The sequence below is a fragment of the Camelus dromedarius genome, chromosome X (genome assembly GCF_036321535.1).
Source record: "Camelus dromedarius isolate mCamDro1 chromosome X, mCamDro1.pat, whole genome shotgun sequence".
NCBI lineage: Eukaryota > Metazoa > Chordata > Mammalia > Artiodactyla > Camelidae > Camelus > Camelus dromedarius.
In genome coordinates, this window is record NC_087472.1 from 108,568,238 (window position 1) to 108,586,393 (window position 18,156).

At 51.4% G+C, this 18,156-nt stretch overlaps 1 protein-coding gene across 1 annotated transcript in view; it reads right to left on the reverse strand.

The window, feature by feature from the left end:
• The window catches only part of SHROOM2 (shroom family member 2), a 113,680-nt gene that overhangs the window by 15,561 nt on the left and 79,963 nt on the right, over positions 1-18,156 (reverse strand). The window contains exon 6 of the mRNA XM_031446655.2: positions 1,623-2,207. Coding sequence (XP_031302515.2) covers positions 1,623-2,207 — 585 coding nt within the window. The remainder of the gene's footprint in view (positions 1-1,622; positions 2,208-18,156) is intronic.

Sequence of the window (18,156 nt, forward strand, 5' to 3'; positions counted from 1 at the left end):
TGTGCAGGGAGGGACACTGGTTAAAGATAACATCTATTGTCCCAAACATACTTGACAGGGCCACGAAATCGTGTGGATGCCTGAAGACGCCACCACTCAGTGCTGCCACAGGTATAACAGCTGCCTGGTGAAATCCACCTCAAACTCAGAGAAAAAACACCATGAGAATATCCACACTCACTTTGGGCAGGAGAAAGCAAAAAACACTACCCACCTCCTCCAGTTAACAGACGGCATCAGCACCTTGCAAGCAAGTGGCCATTTCTCAGCGGAGCTCACTGCACCCAGACCAGCTCCCGAAAACCGAGGGACCCAAGGCGGCTTGGCTGCAATGGTGTCACAACCTCTCCACACACACACACACACAGACCACTTTATAGCCTCTCCTTCTGTTCAGAGCTTAACAATGTTACCAACTAAAAGGACCCCAAGGTGACACCTGCATTCTGAATAACACAGAGCAGATGAAGCTGCGGTTTTGATGCCACACTTGGAGACATGGGATGGTACCAGTAACATCTCCTCTCCACTGAGTTATCTTAAGTCCAAAAAAAAAAAAAAATTCACAAGTCTAGAGGAGGGCGGCCCAACAGGACTCTCCGTGGGGATGGAAACAGCTGGCAGCCGCGCTGCCCAGTGCGGCACCACCAGCCCCATGGGACACAACGGGGGAACGGGTTTTATTCAATGTTCATTAACTTCCACTCGTATGGCCACTGTACTGGACAGTCCTGAGATGCAGGGCCACATACTTCCCTGCAGGGGGTGGTCCTGTGCACTGGAGGATGCTGCGTGGTGACCTGGCCTCTACCCACGAGATGACAGGAACAAAGGAGCCATCCCCACCCCCACCCCCACCAGCTGCGACAGCTGTTAACACTGCAGACACTTCCGAGTGTCCCCTGGGGGCCAGAATCGCCCTCCCCCCGATTGAGAACCAGTGTTCTCAAGAATGAGAAGGAAATTCTCCCCTTATTCCATTCCTCAGCTCTGCAGGGGCACCCAGGGAGGAGGCGAGAGGTGAACGGTCAGCACTCCTGACTACTGGTCCCTGCCTGATGACATCTACCAACATCTCAGCAGGTACCACAGACACTTCCATGCCGGAACCTGACCACAGCACCATGGAATGTGATCCACTTTTCTTCTGCATTAAGGTATATGCCAGCTCAGCCTTTCCACATAAAAACATCTATAAAAAAGGAGTGTGGAAATACTGCACATTATGAGAAACACCAGTTTTGCTTGAAGGTCTCACGCTCAGGTTAAACTTGATTCTGATTGCAAACAGAAGGACCAACTGACCATCGGGGAAAGGTGGCCCCAGAGTGCAGATGGTGCCCACAGGTCACGCAGACATCAGTGTGTTGGACTTGGATGAAGGGGACTGGGGACAGTCTACTGCCTCCTTCACCTCCCGCTGTGGGGCAGGAAAGCCTCCAACAAGTTAAAGATCCAACTACAGCTGTGGGCGCCCCTCCACGGTAGTCCCCGGAGGCAAGGCGGTGATCCTACACCATCCAGGGAAGAGGCAAGGAGACCTCCCCCCCACCCCCACCCCCACAGTAGGAAGGGAGCGGCGAAGGGGGAGAAGGCGTCCGGCCGCCGGCCCGAGACGGTACCTGGTGGCGTTCTCGTCCTGGATGAGCAGGGGGGGTCTGTCCGTCAGCTTCTGGGGCGCGAACTGAGGCGACGGGGAGCGCGAGGTCTCCATGGCCGCCGCGTGCGGGGGCTGGAAGCGGGAAGCGAGCGGCGCGCGCCTCGGGCAGGCTGCGCGCTCGTCTACATGCTGCCGGCCCGGCTCGGCGGGGGCGCGCGGCTCCCGGCCCGGCTTCCCGGCCGCGGCGCAGGGGCTGCGGGACGGCGCCGGGCGGTCGGGGCCCAGCTCCGGGGCCGCCCGGGGGACGGGCCTGCCGGGGGCGGCCGCAAGGAAGGGCCTGGGCTCGCGCTTGGGCGGCGGCGGCGGCGGCGGCCGCTGCGGGGCGGGCCTCCTGGCCAGCGGGGCGGCGCTCTGGGGCCGGGGGTCCTGCCCCCGCGCGGGGTCCTCCGAGTATCTGTAGTCGCGAGGTAGGGTCCCCGCTCGGCCGCGGCCCTCCCAGGGCCCCTCAGGGGCTTCCCGGGCACGAGGTGGCTCAGAGTCCGGGGACGGCTTCCGCGGGCCCCGCGGTGCTCCTGGACTGTCCTCTGCACACCGGGCATCCGCTCGTCTGCAGGAGGAAGGAACGAGAATGAACCGATGGCTCCAGTTAACATCTCCGCCCCAGACGGGACTGGACCCAGACCTCCTTAACCTCCTGCACGCATTTTAAGGAATTAAACCCACACTCGTTTCCCCACATCTGCCCCCACTGCAATTCCTACCGCAAGGCATCACATCCAAACGTTGCCCTGGAAATCAGGCGGGACCCTAGCGCGTCACACACAGCACAGGAAAGGAGGAGGTAAAAAACACACGTACACATGTTACAGACAAACATGCATGTATGCACAAGCTGCCATTTGGGGCAACGTGTATTTTATACAAACATGTAAAAACAATGTGTATGGAAATCTTCACACTGTGATATTCATAAGGATTTATTTGACATTGCAACATTTTCATGTGGCTTATTTCGGGAAATTGCCATAGACAAAGGGATTGAAATTTCCAAGACAGGCAGCAAATAAATTAATAAAACCTTTAAAATGAGTAGTGTATTATTAAAAACAAGAAGAACAAAGACTTTCTTTGCAAGCTGCTGTGAGTCACTGACCTTCCCACACCCCTATCCATTTCCATATCCATTTCTACCTTTCCGTGATGTGTATTTATATGCGTACGTACACACACACACCCCTACAAAACACATGCAGACATGCTTCACAAGCATGTCTGTCTACGCTGTAGCTAAAGCTAGCGGGTATTACAATTACTGTCAAACTCGCAACCCATCAGCCGGCCATGCCTTTGTTGCTTTTGCTGACACACATTCTTCCAACCTGACTAATAAAATGATCCTCCAGTTGACCCCTCCATTGAAGGGAAGGACTGTTTTCCATTGAGGAGACAGCCTTGGAGTAGTTAAAAGGAGACTCTAACAGGAGGAACCAGTAGGTGTAGTCAGAGAACCAGTAGGTGTAGCACACGTGCCAACAAGAGATGTCCCGTAGCCAGCCGGAGAGAAGACCCCCCCCCCCCCCCCCGCGCACACACACACACACACAACCAGCGACCTTGGGACCTGGGAGGTGCACCTGCCTCTTGGGACGTGATTCTAGGCCTGGCTGGTACAGAGGTCCCAACCCCATCCAGGCAGCTGCACTCAGAGTCAAGTCCCCTATGCACATCTCTTTTGCTATGTCCTCAGGACAAAGGTCCCTTCCAGGTTTGATGGCTGCCCTGGAGCAGAACTCAGACCACATCAAACTGCCCCCCTGGCCCCTGTCTGCCAGCTGCCGGGAACACAGACACAGTGGACCCTGGGCCAAAGCCAGCAGCTGGAAGGGCTCAGCGTCTGGAAGAGTGACAGTCCCCAGGGAATCCCAAACAGGGGCTGGCCGGTTTCTTCTCTGCTTCCAAATTAAGAAACTATTCACCCAGCTACAAGGAGTTAGTTTTTTCAAAAAAAAATGTATTAGGTACACACTAAGACTAGAAGTTATCAAAATAAATTGAACAATGCAATCAATGGTTTAGAGAACAATACACAGTCAAGCAGCTGGCAGGTTACAAAACACAGAATGGCATTCAGATGCAAACAGCAGACAGCTCAGTCGCAGAAGCGTGACTCCCGGCTCAGATGTCCGGTCATGCACTACGTCATGTGGCCTGCGTGCAGAAGTGAGCCTCGGGCCTCCCCTTCCATTTAAGCCGCTGTGCCTCTTAAGATGGTGAAACCTAATTCATGGCAATTGACGAATGCCTCCCCAATATTTCATTTCAAAGAGTTGAGGTACACTTGAACGTTTTACTCTCTTACTAAACCTCTCAGAATCTAGCATCAGCAGATGACATGCGAGTACCTAGTATCTATTATTTAATAAATACCCACCACCTCACTGAAACGGAGGATTACATCAGCTACAGTTTATTGCTAAAAAGCTAAGTGCCTTTGGCCATCTGGCTTCACATTTAATATGTGAAATTTAAAAAGAGCTGTATTTCCGAAGTGGCTTAGGATGTGCTGACATCCACCCAGAAAGGGTAGAGAACACACCTATGGGAGGCAAAGTCCCCCTGAGAGGTCGGCCAAGACTCAGAGCAAAAGCCCTGCGCACAGGGTGGGAGCCTGGCTTCTCTCATCCGCAGGCCCCACAGGCTCCTTCCCATCTTCCCAGCGGGGTAGCCTCTGCATGACCTGTGGGCGCTCTCGGCGGAGGCGGGGGGGGGGGGTGCGGGGGAGCCTCGGTAGCGTGTGCTGCCCTGTCACTTCTCATTCTAGAAGAGCAGTCCCTGTGGCCCACCCCACGTTGAACTTTAGAGTTTCATTAGCCTGGCAATTTCTGGCCCAAGTCTGTCCCATACCCTGATCTTTTCTTGGCCTCTCACTAAACTTGCAAAGTCAAAGCCATAAAACCACTAATTGGTTTTTAATGCCCCAGCTGGTAAGCATTCAGGAAATCAGGGTCACGAAGAAAAAGGACGGAAGATGGGAATTTAGGGTTCTGCAGGGGTCACAGTACAATCTGGGTTTCAAATAGGTTCCAAGCGACTACTCTGTAGATAACGTGTGTCTTCGTGTCTGTATCATGTATGTTGCATGTGTCTGCTGTGTACGTGTGTCTGTTTATGTACATACATTCCCCCCTTTTTGGGGTATTTTCAAGGAAAAAGTCAACGGTGATAGCAAGATCCAGAGACAAAGCTCAAGAAAACATGGTGCCTTAAGGACTTTGCCAGTGATTAAGCACTTAAGTGTCTCCCTGCACACAGACCTGTGTGGACCCTGAAGCAAGGAGTCAGCCGTACCAAGAGATTGAAATGGCAGCTGAATTTCAGAAAGCCAGCAAATGATATGCAGGTGAGGTTGTTCATTCTCGTGCAGAACATGCTTGCGACACAGTACCAAGGGGAGGGCAGCTCCCAAGCAGGGGGCACGGCGGGCTCTTTCCGGAGCCCAGCGCCACACCGCCCTCATCCAACTGGCGGCTGTGAAGGACACAGGGAGATGGAAGGTCTGAAACAGGCCTGCAGAGGGAAACAAAACTAATCTGACTGGGGACACGTGGAGGGAAAGCCACATTCAATGCTGCCCAGTAGCACGGATACCCTACAAGAGGACATAAACCACACTTAATAGCCAAAAAAAATTATTTTTAATTAAAAAGTTATGTATCAAATGCTCTTAAGAGCTCATGAGCACTGCTACTACTCAAATCTACATTTCTAACCATGGTACAGAGACAGTCAGCCCGCGCCCACAGTCAGCACCTCTGAGAGGAGGCGGCTCTATTTCCAGATTCCATCTGTTCAGGATGGGCCTGTGACGTCACCAGACTCGCTCTCGGGTCCCAGCACTCTGCTCCCCGCCTCCCCGTCTTCTGCACAGCTGGCTCCTTATCACACAGCCCCCAGCTCCGCCAGCCCTGCCGTCTCCCCACCTCCAGGTCACCCCAGCGCAGGGCTCATCGCTCTCTCCAAGCACCGTTCCAAGGTCTCCCCTCTCACCGCGGGGCTGTGAGTGCCTCTATGGGCAGAGGTCACAAGGTCACGTCATCACCTGAGAGTCCGTTAGACACACAAATGCATCTGTTGCTTTGGGTCCCTGTGAAGAACCATCAGGAGGGAAGCTGCATTTTTCCAGAGAGGCAGGCAGTCAGGTTCTCGGTAAAATTTCCTTGCGTGCGAACATTCCCAACATACCTAAACATTTTTGGACTGCTCTGCCATCACCGATGCTATGGGTTAATCATCATCTCCGCCAAAGAAGAGAGGAAAATTTCTGACTCCTCTGGACGACTCAAGTAACACACCACCGGCTCCTCCTTTCTTAAGTACTTCTGGAACCAGTGATCGGAAAGGGATGCATGGTGAAGTCTAACTTGTGGACACACTTGGGACTCGAGGCTGTTGTTCCCAACATGCTCTGGCATCTGAGGCCATTGTCAAGTGCGTGGCTACGTCCAAACTGGGGCTTCATCAGGCAGACACTTCCAGGCACAGCACCCCTTACTAGCTGTGTGCCATCAGGCAAGCAACTGTGCCCATGAAGCTTCATTTCCTCACCACCCCTAGGCGGTCACAGGCCGCGCTGGGTCACCATGGGAGTCAGAGGCAGACACAGCCCTGGTGAGGCAGGATCTGTGGGGGTTTCTGACCAGCCGGATGCACTGTGAGCGCCTAACCAGGAAATGCATGGTGGGTGGTAGAGCTGACCCGAAAGCAGGTCCCCGTGACACCAACATCCCGCACACGCTCCCCCCAGCACACATCACCTCTCAGTACAGACAGGCCACCGAGCGGGGAATGGGATCCCAGTGGCAGCCCCCTGGGGAGTTTGTCCAGAACTCTGTGCAACAGAATTGCCTCACTTTAACCACAGAGAGAGAGGGAGACAGAGAGCAAGCTTCTAGCAGGTAACAACACAGACCTCACACAAAACCAGCACACCGTCGAGATGAGCAATGGACAGGGTGGTGGATGTGTCCGAGGTGGTCCGACAACCCTACCTGAGACTGCCTGCGGCAAAGCCTGGGTCCAGGGCCTGCGTTGTCTGCACAACGTGAAATGATCTCACACAGCTGCAGGAGGGCCCAGGGGCGTTCCAACAGAGCCACGCTTCCACCAACAACTCGAGTTCCACATTCACAGTCAGAGGTGTTTAGAAAGCACACTTCCACTGTTGGGGAGTGAATCACAGTGATTCTGTGTAGCGTCTGACTGTCTGTCAGCACTCATGGACACTGGTGTGCTGGGATGTACTGGACGTGGCCAGTCAGGCTGCCTGCAGCTGGAGGACGATGTCACCGGGGCTTAGGACAGGGCCAGGCGGCTGAGGGGGACACAGGACACTGGCACCGTTCCAAATGCAAGTCTCCTGAACAAGCCGCTGGTGTCTCCACTGACCTTCCTGTCCCCCAGGGAATCCCCAACAGACACACTTAGAAGCCCAGGCTCTTTCCCGCACAGCACCCCATACAAGCCAAGGAGGTGGGAAAAGGAGACGGTGCGAGGCATAGGGGCCCAACAGAGGCAACCAACCCATCGACGGAGCAACCCATTTGTCAATGGACAGAAGCATGTTAGAAACCCTTCAGAGAGCACCGTTGCCCAAGGTTAACAACATCCCCACCCTCTCCTGGGAGATGCCCGTTCTCCACGGGACTTCCCAGATGGGGAAGGAGGAGGGCCTCTGTCCTTCTCTCCCAGTTTCCAGCCATGCAAACAACCCTTACCAAATGCAGGCAGAGAGACACGAGAGATGATGATGGACAGAGCTGTGCTCACAAGCTCGGCTCCGATGGTGTGTCCCGGAGACGCACCTTCCGGCAGGACAGGTGCCTGAATCACCCTGAACTTTGCATTTCTTTACTGCAACCTCTCCAGTGACGCCTTCCCCTGCACCAGCCCCCAAACATGCTCTCCCTTCTGTGATTCTAACGTCACGTGGAGAAAACGATTACTTTAGAAAACGAGATGTTATTTCTTCAATGTTTCAACAGATGGATAAAAAGGTCTGCTGTTTCCTTTGGGTTTTACTTTTGCTTGCAGGAGCTTGGATGGTAACAGGAATGAAGTCGAATTAGAGAGACCGGTGTCATTCGTGGTTATGTGGAGAAGAGGAGATGAAAAGAGATTCACTCACAGATGATCCAAAGCCAAACATATGCAGGCACTGGTTTCTGCAGGGGCTAGTGTCCAACAACAGAAAACATCTAGGTTTGGGGATTACAGTGTGGGACAGCCCCTCAAGGATCCAATGCTATGTTTTCAGAACACCTGTTTCGAGAATCTATTCCAGGCCTTTTTTTTCTGTGGCTTGGATCCTCATGGTTGGCCCCCAGATGTGACACTTCTCATTTTCTTTTTGGAAAAAAAAAAAAAAAAAATCAGGCAAATCCCCCTTGCCAATCCAAACTCCAGACCAGGTTCTGTTGCAAAATTACTTTTCAGGAGAACAGAATCACGGCGGCACAGACAAATGGAGTAACGACAGTATCTTCATGTGATGTGTTAGCAGAGTTTTCTCCTGGCATTCTTTTACTTGCCTTCCTCAAAATATATTACAGCAAGGAGGGTAGAGCTCAGGGGTGAGTGTGTGTGCTTAACATGCATGGGGTCCTGGGGTTTACCACAATCAAGTCAATCAAGTTACTCCCTCCTCCCAAAAAAGAACAAACAAACAAAAGAAACCATAGAATAAAATAGGATAGGATAGGATAGGATAAGATAAAATAAAAATGCACATTACACCCTAGCCTGTGGGCAAGCCTGGTACTGATCTGAAATTGCCTTAGAACTGGCCAAACTGGTCGGAGCAGGATTCTGTGGGGCCCCCCACCATAGGTGGCACTGGAGCAGGCCACGCAAGTTGGACTAGGGGACCTGGTAGGACAGGCTTCCCTGCCTGGAGAAGCCCGAGGATAGAAGGGGGTCCTCAGGGATCCACAAGTGACCCCATCGTCCCATGCAGATGCACCATCTCTCCAGCCGGGCGTTCAGACCCGTCGGCTCAGCGCACACAGAGGCGGCCCGGCTGCACGGTCGCCGCGGGGCGACCCCACCAGAGCCCAGACACCAGAAGCGGGAAACCAATGCGCCCCGCAGACAAGAGACACAGTAAAGGGAACGTTCCCTCCACCTTTGACCCCACGGCTCCACCTGCTTCCGTGGGAAAGTGCTCTGAGCAGTCCGATTCAGCACACCAGGCTGTCTGGAGAGGTAACAGATGCGTCCCAAACCCGCAGAAAAGAACAGAGAAAGTGTAACAAAGATCAGAGGGTTTGTGTAGTTACCCCTTCCCTGCTCCATCCGATGCTAGTAAAAAGAAACAATGCTGCAGATTACAGCCCCCAGGCCGACTGCTCCTGCGAAGAGCAAAGGCAACGTTTTTATTTTTATGGTTACTGTAGAGCTTTGTAAGTAAGAAAATGTCCACCCGATTCATGAGGGTGAATACACAGGCAGCACTCAAGTATTTGTCAGCCAGTCTGTCCTCCCGGCCAGTCGTGTCTACTCACCCTGCCTCTCCAGTTCTGCCCGGAGCGTTCTCAAGGAAAGTAGGCCATGGTTTCAGACCCACGCGTCTGAGCTCTCCTCAGACTTACTCCGCAGAAAGCCAGGCCTGGGCGGAGGTAGGACCAGTGAGGTAACTCTCGCCCACCAGCCTGTGTCTGGAGAACAGCTTCCAGGGAGGCTGGGCGCCCAGCAGGGTCCAGCTCTGCTTTATGGGACCTCCTCTCCCCAATCTCTCGCTCCCATGTTCCCACCCACTTGCTTTGGGCCTTAAAAGAGTCTCCATCCTTGGCTTGGCATGTCTCTCCCAAACTGGAAAAACAGGTGAGACACCCGCTGGTACGAAGCCTGAAGGGACCAACCCACACTCCTCCACCACAGGGTCCTCTCCGCTCCGGCCCAGGGAACTCGGTGCTTGGGCTGGAATGTGCCCACCCTATTCTAGAAGTCAAGGAAGGCACTAATTTTCTCAAAACGCAAACATCCGTAACTGCTGGTTTTGAAGAGCGCTTTGTAGGCTCTGATGAGACTGCCGTGAGAGGGAGGACAGGAGAGGCTTCATCTACATCGAGGAGGGTCTGCGAGGTTTTTATTTGAAGCAATGATTTTATTACCTTTCTGGGCCCCTTGTTTAGCTGCTGGCAGGAGCAGTGGTCTCTCATGACCGTCCACCAGGTGGACAGCCACAAACTGTCATTCGAAGCTATGACAGTTAAGAAGGAAAAAACCAGCCCTGAGTCACCGTGACAAATGTTCTTTTACGATGAGACATTCACCTCTGTAATAGTTTTAGGAGCATCTAGGTTGTGCCATTTTTTATCAGGTATGATCGATCTATAGATGACGAAAATCCACTATATATAAAAATAGATTTTAAAAAGTTTCTTCTGTACAGCACAGGGAACTGTGTTCAGCATCTTGTAATAACCTTTAATGAAAAAGAATATGGAAACAAATACATGTATATATATGCATGACTGGGACACTGTGCTGTGCACCAGAAATTGACACATTGTAACAAGCTGTACTTCAATTTAAAAAAAAAACTTTAAAAAATAAAGAACGTAAAAAAGAAGGAAAGCAAGCAAGCAAGCACAAAAGCCACACACGTTAGGGCACAGGAACAAGCAACGTATGAATTCAGGTTCACCTTCATTCCTGTCCTTTAAACATATACATCTTTTGAGCCTGAAGTGCATTTTTAAAAATGCATGGATGTGTTCCTTGAAACCCAGCTGTGAATCCAGGAGGTTTTCACATTGCGTAACGGTTTCACTTCCACTACTCTCCGCACCTCCCCACAAGTTTTACCGAGGTATCGTTCACACACCATAAAATTCACTGATCCGAGGCGTGCCTTGTGATGAGTTTGGATACACGTGCAGAACTCTGCATTTACCAGCACCATCAAGCCTAAATACAACTCCACCGGCCCAGAAAGTTCCCTCTCGCTCTGTGGCAGACACTGCTTGAAACCCTGGTAAATTACTCAGCACTCTGGTCTGCAAGGATAGCCAACCGCATGCAGCAGACGTGAAGGATTAAAAGTCTTTCTACAAATCAAGCCATTCTGCAGCCATAATGGGGAAACACCCCCATTTCAACACATTAGCGGGTGAATCTGTGTCCAACATTCAGAAGTTAAGTTTCCTGAGAGCAGAGCCACCTTGCAGCAATGGTTCCGCAGTGTTCAGGTGTCCGGTGTGACAGGCGACCCCTGATGGGCTTTTCCAACCCCTCTCTCGCCTCCACTTACTGAGTTTTACAGGCACGCACACATTTAGTGATAGCATGGAAAACGGACATGCTTAACTCTCTCCCCGCCCTGCCACCACCAAATCAAGGCCAGACTGCCTGCTCTGATCTCCCGGTTCCCTCTGGTCCGGCCCAAACCCCCTGCCGCTCCTCACTGACCCCCGTTCCCGCACATACCTTGGCTGAAGGCCCAACTCTGCCCCACACACTAGAGGGTCCCGTGTCTCCACTGTGATTCGCACTCTTCAGAGTCTGGCCACCGGACAGAAAGGCTGCCCTCCTGTTCCCTAAGATCCGAATCAAGCACAACCTTTTCCATGAAGCCTTTCCCCAGCCTGGGGACAAAAAGAAGCCTCGTTTCCTCTGAACCCTCACAAGGATTTCACCTCTGCGTGTTTGTCCCCAGACCATACTAATCCACCTGTATGATTTTCATTTAATATTGCCCCTCCCAGCCAGACTGCCAGCACCCACTTTTGTGTGTCTACCCCTGTGTCCCTGGGCTTCTCTGTGCCTGGCACAAAGCAGGTCTCAGCCGAGGCGCAGGAGGTAGCAGGAAGAAGGGAGGAGAGAAGAGCAGAGAGGGAGGCAGGCGTCTTCTCTCGGGCCTTCTGACTACCCACGTCACAGGCAGTTACACTCAGGTTATGGACTGAACATCTGCATCCCCTGAGAATTCCTGCCTCCAACCCTAACCCCCAGTATGACGGTATCAGGCAGCAGGGCCTTCGGGCGGTGATGAGGTCGTGGGGGAGGAGCCCTCACGAATGGGACTAGTGGCCTTGTAAGAAGGCACACAAGACAGCTCCCCTTCTCCGCTCTCCACCCCGTGAGGACACAGCGAGGAGACGGCCAGCCGTCTGCGAACCAGGACACCCGTCTCTCCAGGAACTGGACTGGCCAGCAGCTTGAGCTTGGTCTGTGAGAAATCAATGACCCTTGTTAAGGGCACCCAGTCGGTGGCCGCTTGTTATATATTATTTTCCCTAATCACAGAGGGTCAGCTCCTTCAAGGGTGGTTCTCTCTGTACCTGAGATGACCCTGCAGGCTCCAGTACAACTGACCACACGAATACGACCAGCCAGTCGGCAGTAAGAAGCTGTGTGAGGACCTGCCCACAGAGAAGGCCGTCCCTGGGATCTGCTGGAAACCATCGCATGGCCCCGAAATCCAGCACACCAGAGCCGGACGGCCTGGGAGGTGACTGGCGCTTCCCCTGCCCCGTCTTGGATGACAGGTGGCGGCCCCAGCTCTGCCATTTCCCTGCACACATCCAGTCAGCTGCACACACAGGTCTGGCTCGCAGACTCAGTGAGGGCAACTTGCCCAGCAAGGGCCACCTGAACGGACGCAGCTGTTCCACAGAACCATAACCCCAAGAAAAACATTAACTGGTTACTGAGAGGCACTCTGCTCTCTCGAACGTGTTTGTATCTGTGGTCACACAGCCTCTATTTCATTCCGACATACTTATATCCTAGATGATCAGATTTTTAAAATTAACTACTTTAACCAAAGAGCAGTGGTTGCACATCATCTCAGTGACAGACGCACAACACGGCGCCTTACAGAGTTTAAGGGTTACACTCTACTTACAGCTGTCACGAAACACTGGCTGTGCTCCCCGGGCTGTAGGATGAGCAATGTTCTGAGGTGGTTTACCAACGGGAAACAGAACAGAAGCATTCAAATGAACAGGAAAACATCCCAACAAGAGAAAAAAAAAATTTTTTTTTTTTTAGGTAGAATGGCAGAAGCATGGAAAAGCATGACAAACAGACCTGTGGTTAGTGCAGACATGCCTCAGACGTGCCCCTGGGGGTCCTGAGACCTGAGCAAAGAGGGAGTAAGGGTAGGGGGGTTACAGGGAAGCAGGCTGATGGGGGGGATATAAACAGGACACACCTTATGGGGGCAACTTGCGGGTATTCTCCAAAAGGCTGCCTGGCTATCTCCCGTCTAGAATGCTACCCTAAGGAAACCAGCAGGTCAGAGCACAGATATCACCACCACCCGATGCTGGCTGTGGCGTGACTCACTGAGAAAGACCGGGACCCCCCTCCAAGTCCACAGGGTTCTAGCAGCCAGCCCTATCGCACCCATTGAGCACGTACCAGCAAAGAAAGAAAACTCGTTGCCATGCAGCACACACAGCGTTACTGCAGCTGTAACAGTGAACGTGTGTGTTGAACAAGGACTTGGAAGTGGATACAGTGGTCTCTCCAGATGGTGAGGCTGAGGGCAATTTTTTTTTTTTGAGGACAATTTTTAAAGTCTTCAGTCTGCTTTCCAGAATTTCCAAATGTTTTTAATTGAAATGTTTTAATTCGTAAAACAGATTTTTTAAAAAAGAAATGTAATAAGACTATATACCACAGCCTAGGAGGCTGTGACCCCAGATAAGTATAAATCCTGGCTCTTTAAAACATCTATCAAGCTTATGAAATCAGGAGCTATTTTTTAATTCTGGGCAACTCTGTGGTAAAAGAGATTATGAAGTGGTTAGAACAGCATATCATCTCCGTAAACTAAGAGAAAACCCATTTGCTTTAAGTGTCTCTCTTTTAACACAATTGCATGTGACCCAGAATCCTGAAAACCCAATATATCAGATTATTGTCTGTTACTCAGCTGAACCATATTTAGAAATGGATTATGGGGTGGGGAGGGTACAGCTCAGTGGTAGAGCACGTGCCTAGCATGCATGAGGTCCTGGGTTCAATCCCCAGCACCTCCACTAGAATAAGTAAATAAATAAACCTAATTACCTATTCTCCCCAAAAAGAAATGGATTCTTTACCCAATAGGCTTCAGGTATTTACTGTACAGGGAGATTTCCTTTTTTCCTATATGAAATGTCTACAATACATATTGACATGTGCATGTGTATGGATAACCACGTGCGTGCGTGTGTGTGTGTAAATGTTAGATGCCTTCACAGAATGTCTACGTGTTCCACCTTTAGTGGCTTCCAAATATGTTTAAGGGCCCACAGGCTAGATTTTTGTCCACAAAGTCATTAAATAACACACGTCATGTAAGTTACACCGCAGAGAACTACATCTGTTCGTAGCTGACGTCCCCACAGAATCGTGAGCAGGCTGAACTGTCAGGCACACAGCCACCGGGTCAAGAAAGCCCTGCCAGCAGAAAACTCAAGCCTGCTCACGAGAGCTCATTTCATTTATAAATGGATCTCAACGGTATTACATGTACACACACACACGTCTCATATACACGTCTTCATTCACACGAGTGTTGATAGCCAGTGATTAAAATAATATAACCCATGGGCCTGGATGTGTCATTTAAGGGGAACTGAAGTCCCTGGCGTCTCTCCTTGAGAATCAAAAATGATAGTGGCTAAAAGGGTCCTTAGGAAACATTTAATCCAAACTCCCTGTATCACGGATGAAGAAACAGAGGGTCACATCCACGCAGGCTTGGGACCCGTGTCCACCGTTTCTCAGCCTGGTTAAGAGGTGTCTGTGTTATACCTCCCACCCCTGTCCCTGGAAGCCCACGCTGGAATTTCTTCTCGTCGCATTGTTGGCGCACTGGCCATCGGACGTGACTGTTCACAGAAGCACAGGTTTGGCATCTTGTGCCAAGTCTACATGCAGGCTGCACTTATCTGTAGGACCTCACAAAATCAGAGGAGGGAGGGGTTACCAGGAACCCATCAGATTAAAAACCAGCCACACTGCATACAAGGACACTCCATTAGCTGGCTGTGTGAATCCGGGCACTTAGGCCCCAGTTTGCTTATTGAAAAATGAACACGGTACCGTGTTGTGAGGCCCAAGATATACATGTGAGAAGGCTTCATGAACCTTGGGAGTTAACACAAAGGCAAGTATCTTTCAAAAGGTGAAAAACTAAAGACCTCCAGGATCTCTTCAGACATCCATGGATGTCTACGAACCTCCCAGAAATGACTGATCTAGCCTGTTGTGGGGAAACCCAGCTAGAAAACACGAGTGTCCACAGACCCGGGAGAGACGGGTTGATCTGGTTGGACACAAAACGCCAGCTCGTTTCCACTGCTTCCCTACCTAGGCCTTCTTAAATTGTAATGCAGACAAGAGATAAAGAAAAACAGGTAGTGAGAGGGAAGGAAATGAGTCCTAAAGGCCACATGAAACATGCCCCAGCCTCCACAATCCAAAGGCGGTTAGGGGGTCAGCCAGTTCATGCAAAACAAGCAGCCTGACGTGAGCGTCCGTTTACAGGGTCACCTGTCACCCCAGCCGGGCAGGAGAAGCCTTATGCGACCTGTGTGGTCAACAGCAATATGTATGGTTATTTCTAGTACTCCTTGTTAAAAGTGGCTTTCTTGCGTTTTGTTCATGCTTTCATGAATGAAAATGCCTCTCCAAGTATTTTTCCTTATGGAGTGTATGTCTTGTGTGTGTGTGTGTGTGTGTGTGTGTGTGTGTGTGTGTGTGTGTGTGTGTGTGTGTGTGTAAGAGACAGAGAAAGAGAGAAAGCAAGTGTGAAATGTTTTTCCCACTATACATGACAAGAGCAAGCAGAGATGTCCCATTTCCTACCATCCATGCAATACTTTTCTGCAACATAATCATTAAAAATATTTATAGTCCACGCCCTCAAGGATTCTGTTTGCAAGAAGAAACAGGTCAACCATTTGTCAAATCTGTACCAAATCTTCAGTTATTTAATGACATGTTAAAATATTATTTCCCATTCATTCATTCCTTCTGTGAGTCTTCAGACAAAATGAAGAAGGCAGCTGGCCGTTACATTACAAATGCTGCCACATAGATTTCTGGAAATCTTTCTTTACACTCCTTCTCCTTTTTACCTTTCACCCAAGCAGGACCACCACACATCCATTTCAAAATGCCTCCTACCCATGGCAGTCAATAATGGCAGACCCGAAGTGAGTGTGTGTCTGAGTGTGGACACGTACATGTAGCAATTTTCCTGTAAACATGGCATCACCCTCCATACACACACAAAAGCCCGCTTCAGGAAAGTAAAACCACTTTCATCATTCAGAAATATGGCCAAAATTCATAATCTGTCTCATCTATCACAATATGAAAGCCATACACACACACAGCACACATCATAGAACCTGTGAAAAATCGCATTCCTCTAAATGGTCACAATCACCCTCAAAGAGAGCAAATCCAAGAACTGCAAAACGCTCAGAACCTCACTGATCCCATTTTCTCCACTCACACTCTTCCATTGCAATTAGCAGGCTATGTGTGAATTCACCCACCAAGCATTTTTTTAATGACTCAACACGCACACCTGATTTCGCTGCTTTTCTCATTTTGAGGTGGCTGACTCACCATTTCCTTTCTATACTCGCATTCAACGTCTGTCGTGAAAATGCTCATTTCTCACTGCCATGGAAAAAAGGAAAGCCAAAGCAAAGCAGGGTCTTCACACGATGCTGGCATCCTCCTGCCACCTACTCGGGTGACCCGCCGGCGGGGAAGGCAGGTTGCAGATCTCCCACGGGGCAGCACCCCACGCACCGAGGGCCACCCCTCACATCACCTTGCAGCCCACAGCACAGTACCGACGGGCACTGCCTTCTAGCTCCAGCAAGCTTTTACCCGACTGCAGGAGCCAGAGCTACAAAACCTGCATGTGTCTGGAGCACACACACAGCACAGGCTAGCATGCCCGCACACACACGTGCACGCGTGCAGAGCTCGAGCCGGACTCTGCACCCCGATCTGCGTTACCGTTCACCCGCAAGCAGAACAATCAACCAGGACGATGTCTGCAGACGTCCCCACCAGCTCTCACCCCCTGCACTGTGAGCTGACGACCTGCTCGTAACGGCGGAGAACAAAAGAGACACTCGCAGCTACAGGCTCCAGCAAACAGCACAGGCGGAAGGAAGATGTCCTGCCCTGCAGGAGATGCCCCGAGAGCGGACACGGGCTCCCTTACCCGGCTCTCCGGCTTTCCGCCTGCTGTGCCGTGAACACAGCATGTGCGCGTCAGGGACCCGCAGCCCCGTGTCTGGTGCCTGCAGTGCAGTGCAGTGCAGTGCAGAGCAAAGCCAGCCTCCCGACTGCCTGGCTGTGCCTGCTGCCTGCGGGGGCGAGTTCGCACAGGCTGTGGCAACTCTGACCCCAAATCAAGGCGCCCTTGTTACTTCGCTGACACCTCCTGACCTCAGGGAGGGCCTTCCCAAGGCTTCTCAGCTTAAACCCCAAAGACTTGCCCTTTTAAACCCCTCGAGGATCGGGTGTCTTCCTCTTTACAATCTAAAAGAAGGAAATATGGCAAAGTCTGCGGAGTGAATTTTACACAGCTCCATCTACTTAACTGTGCTGGATAATCGCATAACATGGGTTGCAACCCAAGGGTCAAGTCCACAACCATAATAAGGTCAGATGGAACAATGAAGCTAAAGAAAAAAAAAAAAAAAACCACCCACATTCAATAGCCTATTTTCCGTCTATCTTTATTCTGGGGTTTATTACACACTCAGTAGGAATGTAATCAGCAAAGAGCTAACGAAGTGTTTCCGGAAGTTTGACTGTGGACAGCGCATTTAGTGCAGACCACAAAGGGGTCACGGGCTGACCTGCCCAATCCATCAGTTCACAATGACCTGTATTTAAAGTCCCTGCACCCCACCTACCCTCCTAAGGCAGCCTGCGACCTCAGTGGCTCATCCCCCACAAACAGGAAGTGCCCCTCCCCCCGGGGTCCCCAACAGCCCCTTCCTACACAGAGAGCCCCGACCCTCCCTAGTCCTGCATTCACCCTTCCGCATGGATTTTCTCCTTTCCACCTGCTCCCACACACCTCTTCTAAATCCACAGCAATTATTTCCCACTTTTGCTCATTTACAAGTAGCACATGCTACTCTGCAGCGTCTCCTATATTACTGGTATTTCAGAGTGAATTTTTCATCCCCCCGCCCCCTGCACCTGCCAGATCTTAAGCACTGGGCGGCTGCATTAGTGCTACACCTATTAAGCATGTAAATAAGTCTGCCAGGAAGGTTGCTATGGCAACCCCACCATCCAGGGGCTGGAAGTTACCAGCAAGCTTGGGTGGCCTCTCCAGTGAGGAGGAGAGGGAGGATGTGCACCTGGGTCTTCCAGCCCAAAGCCCACATTCTCTGCACTCATTTTCATCTCCAGGGACTGTGTCGCAAAGCGCAGGATCCCATCACTGCGGGAGGGCACCATCCACCCCAGGGCAGCTCCACACCCCAGTGCGCACTGCACAGCCATCCACGTAA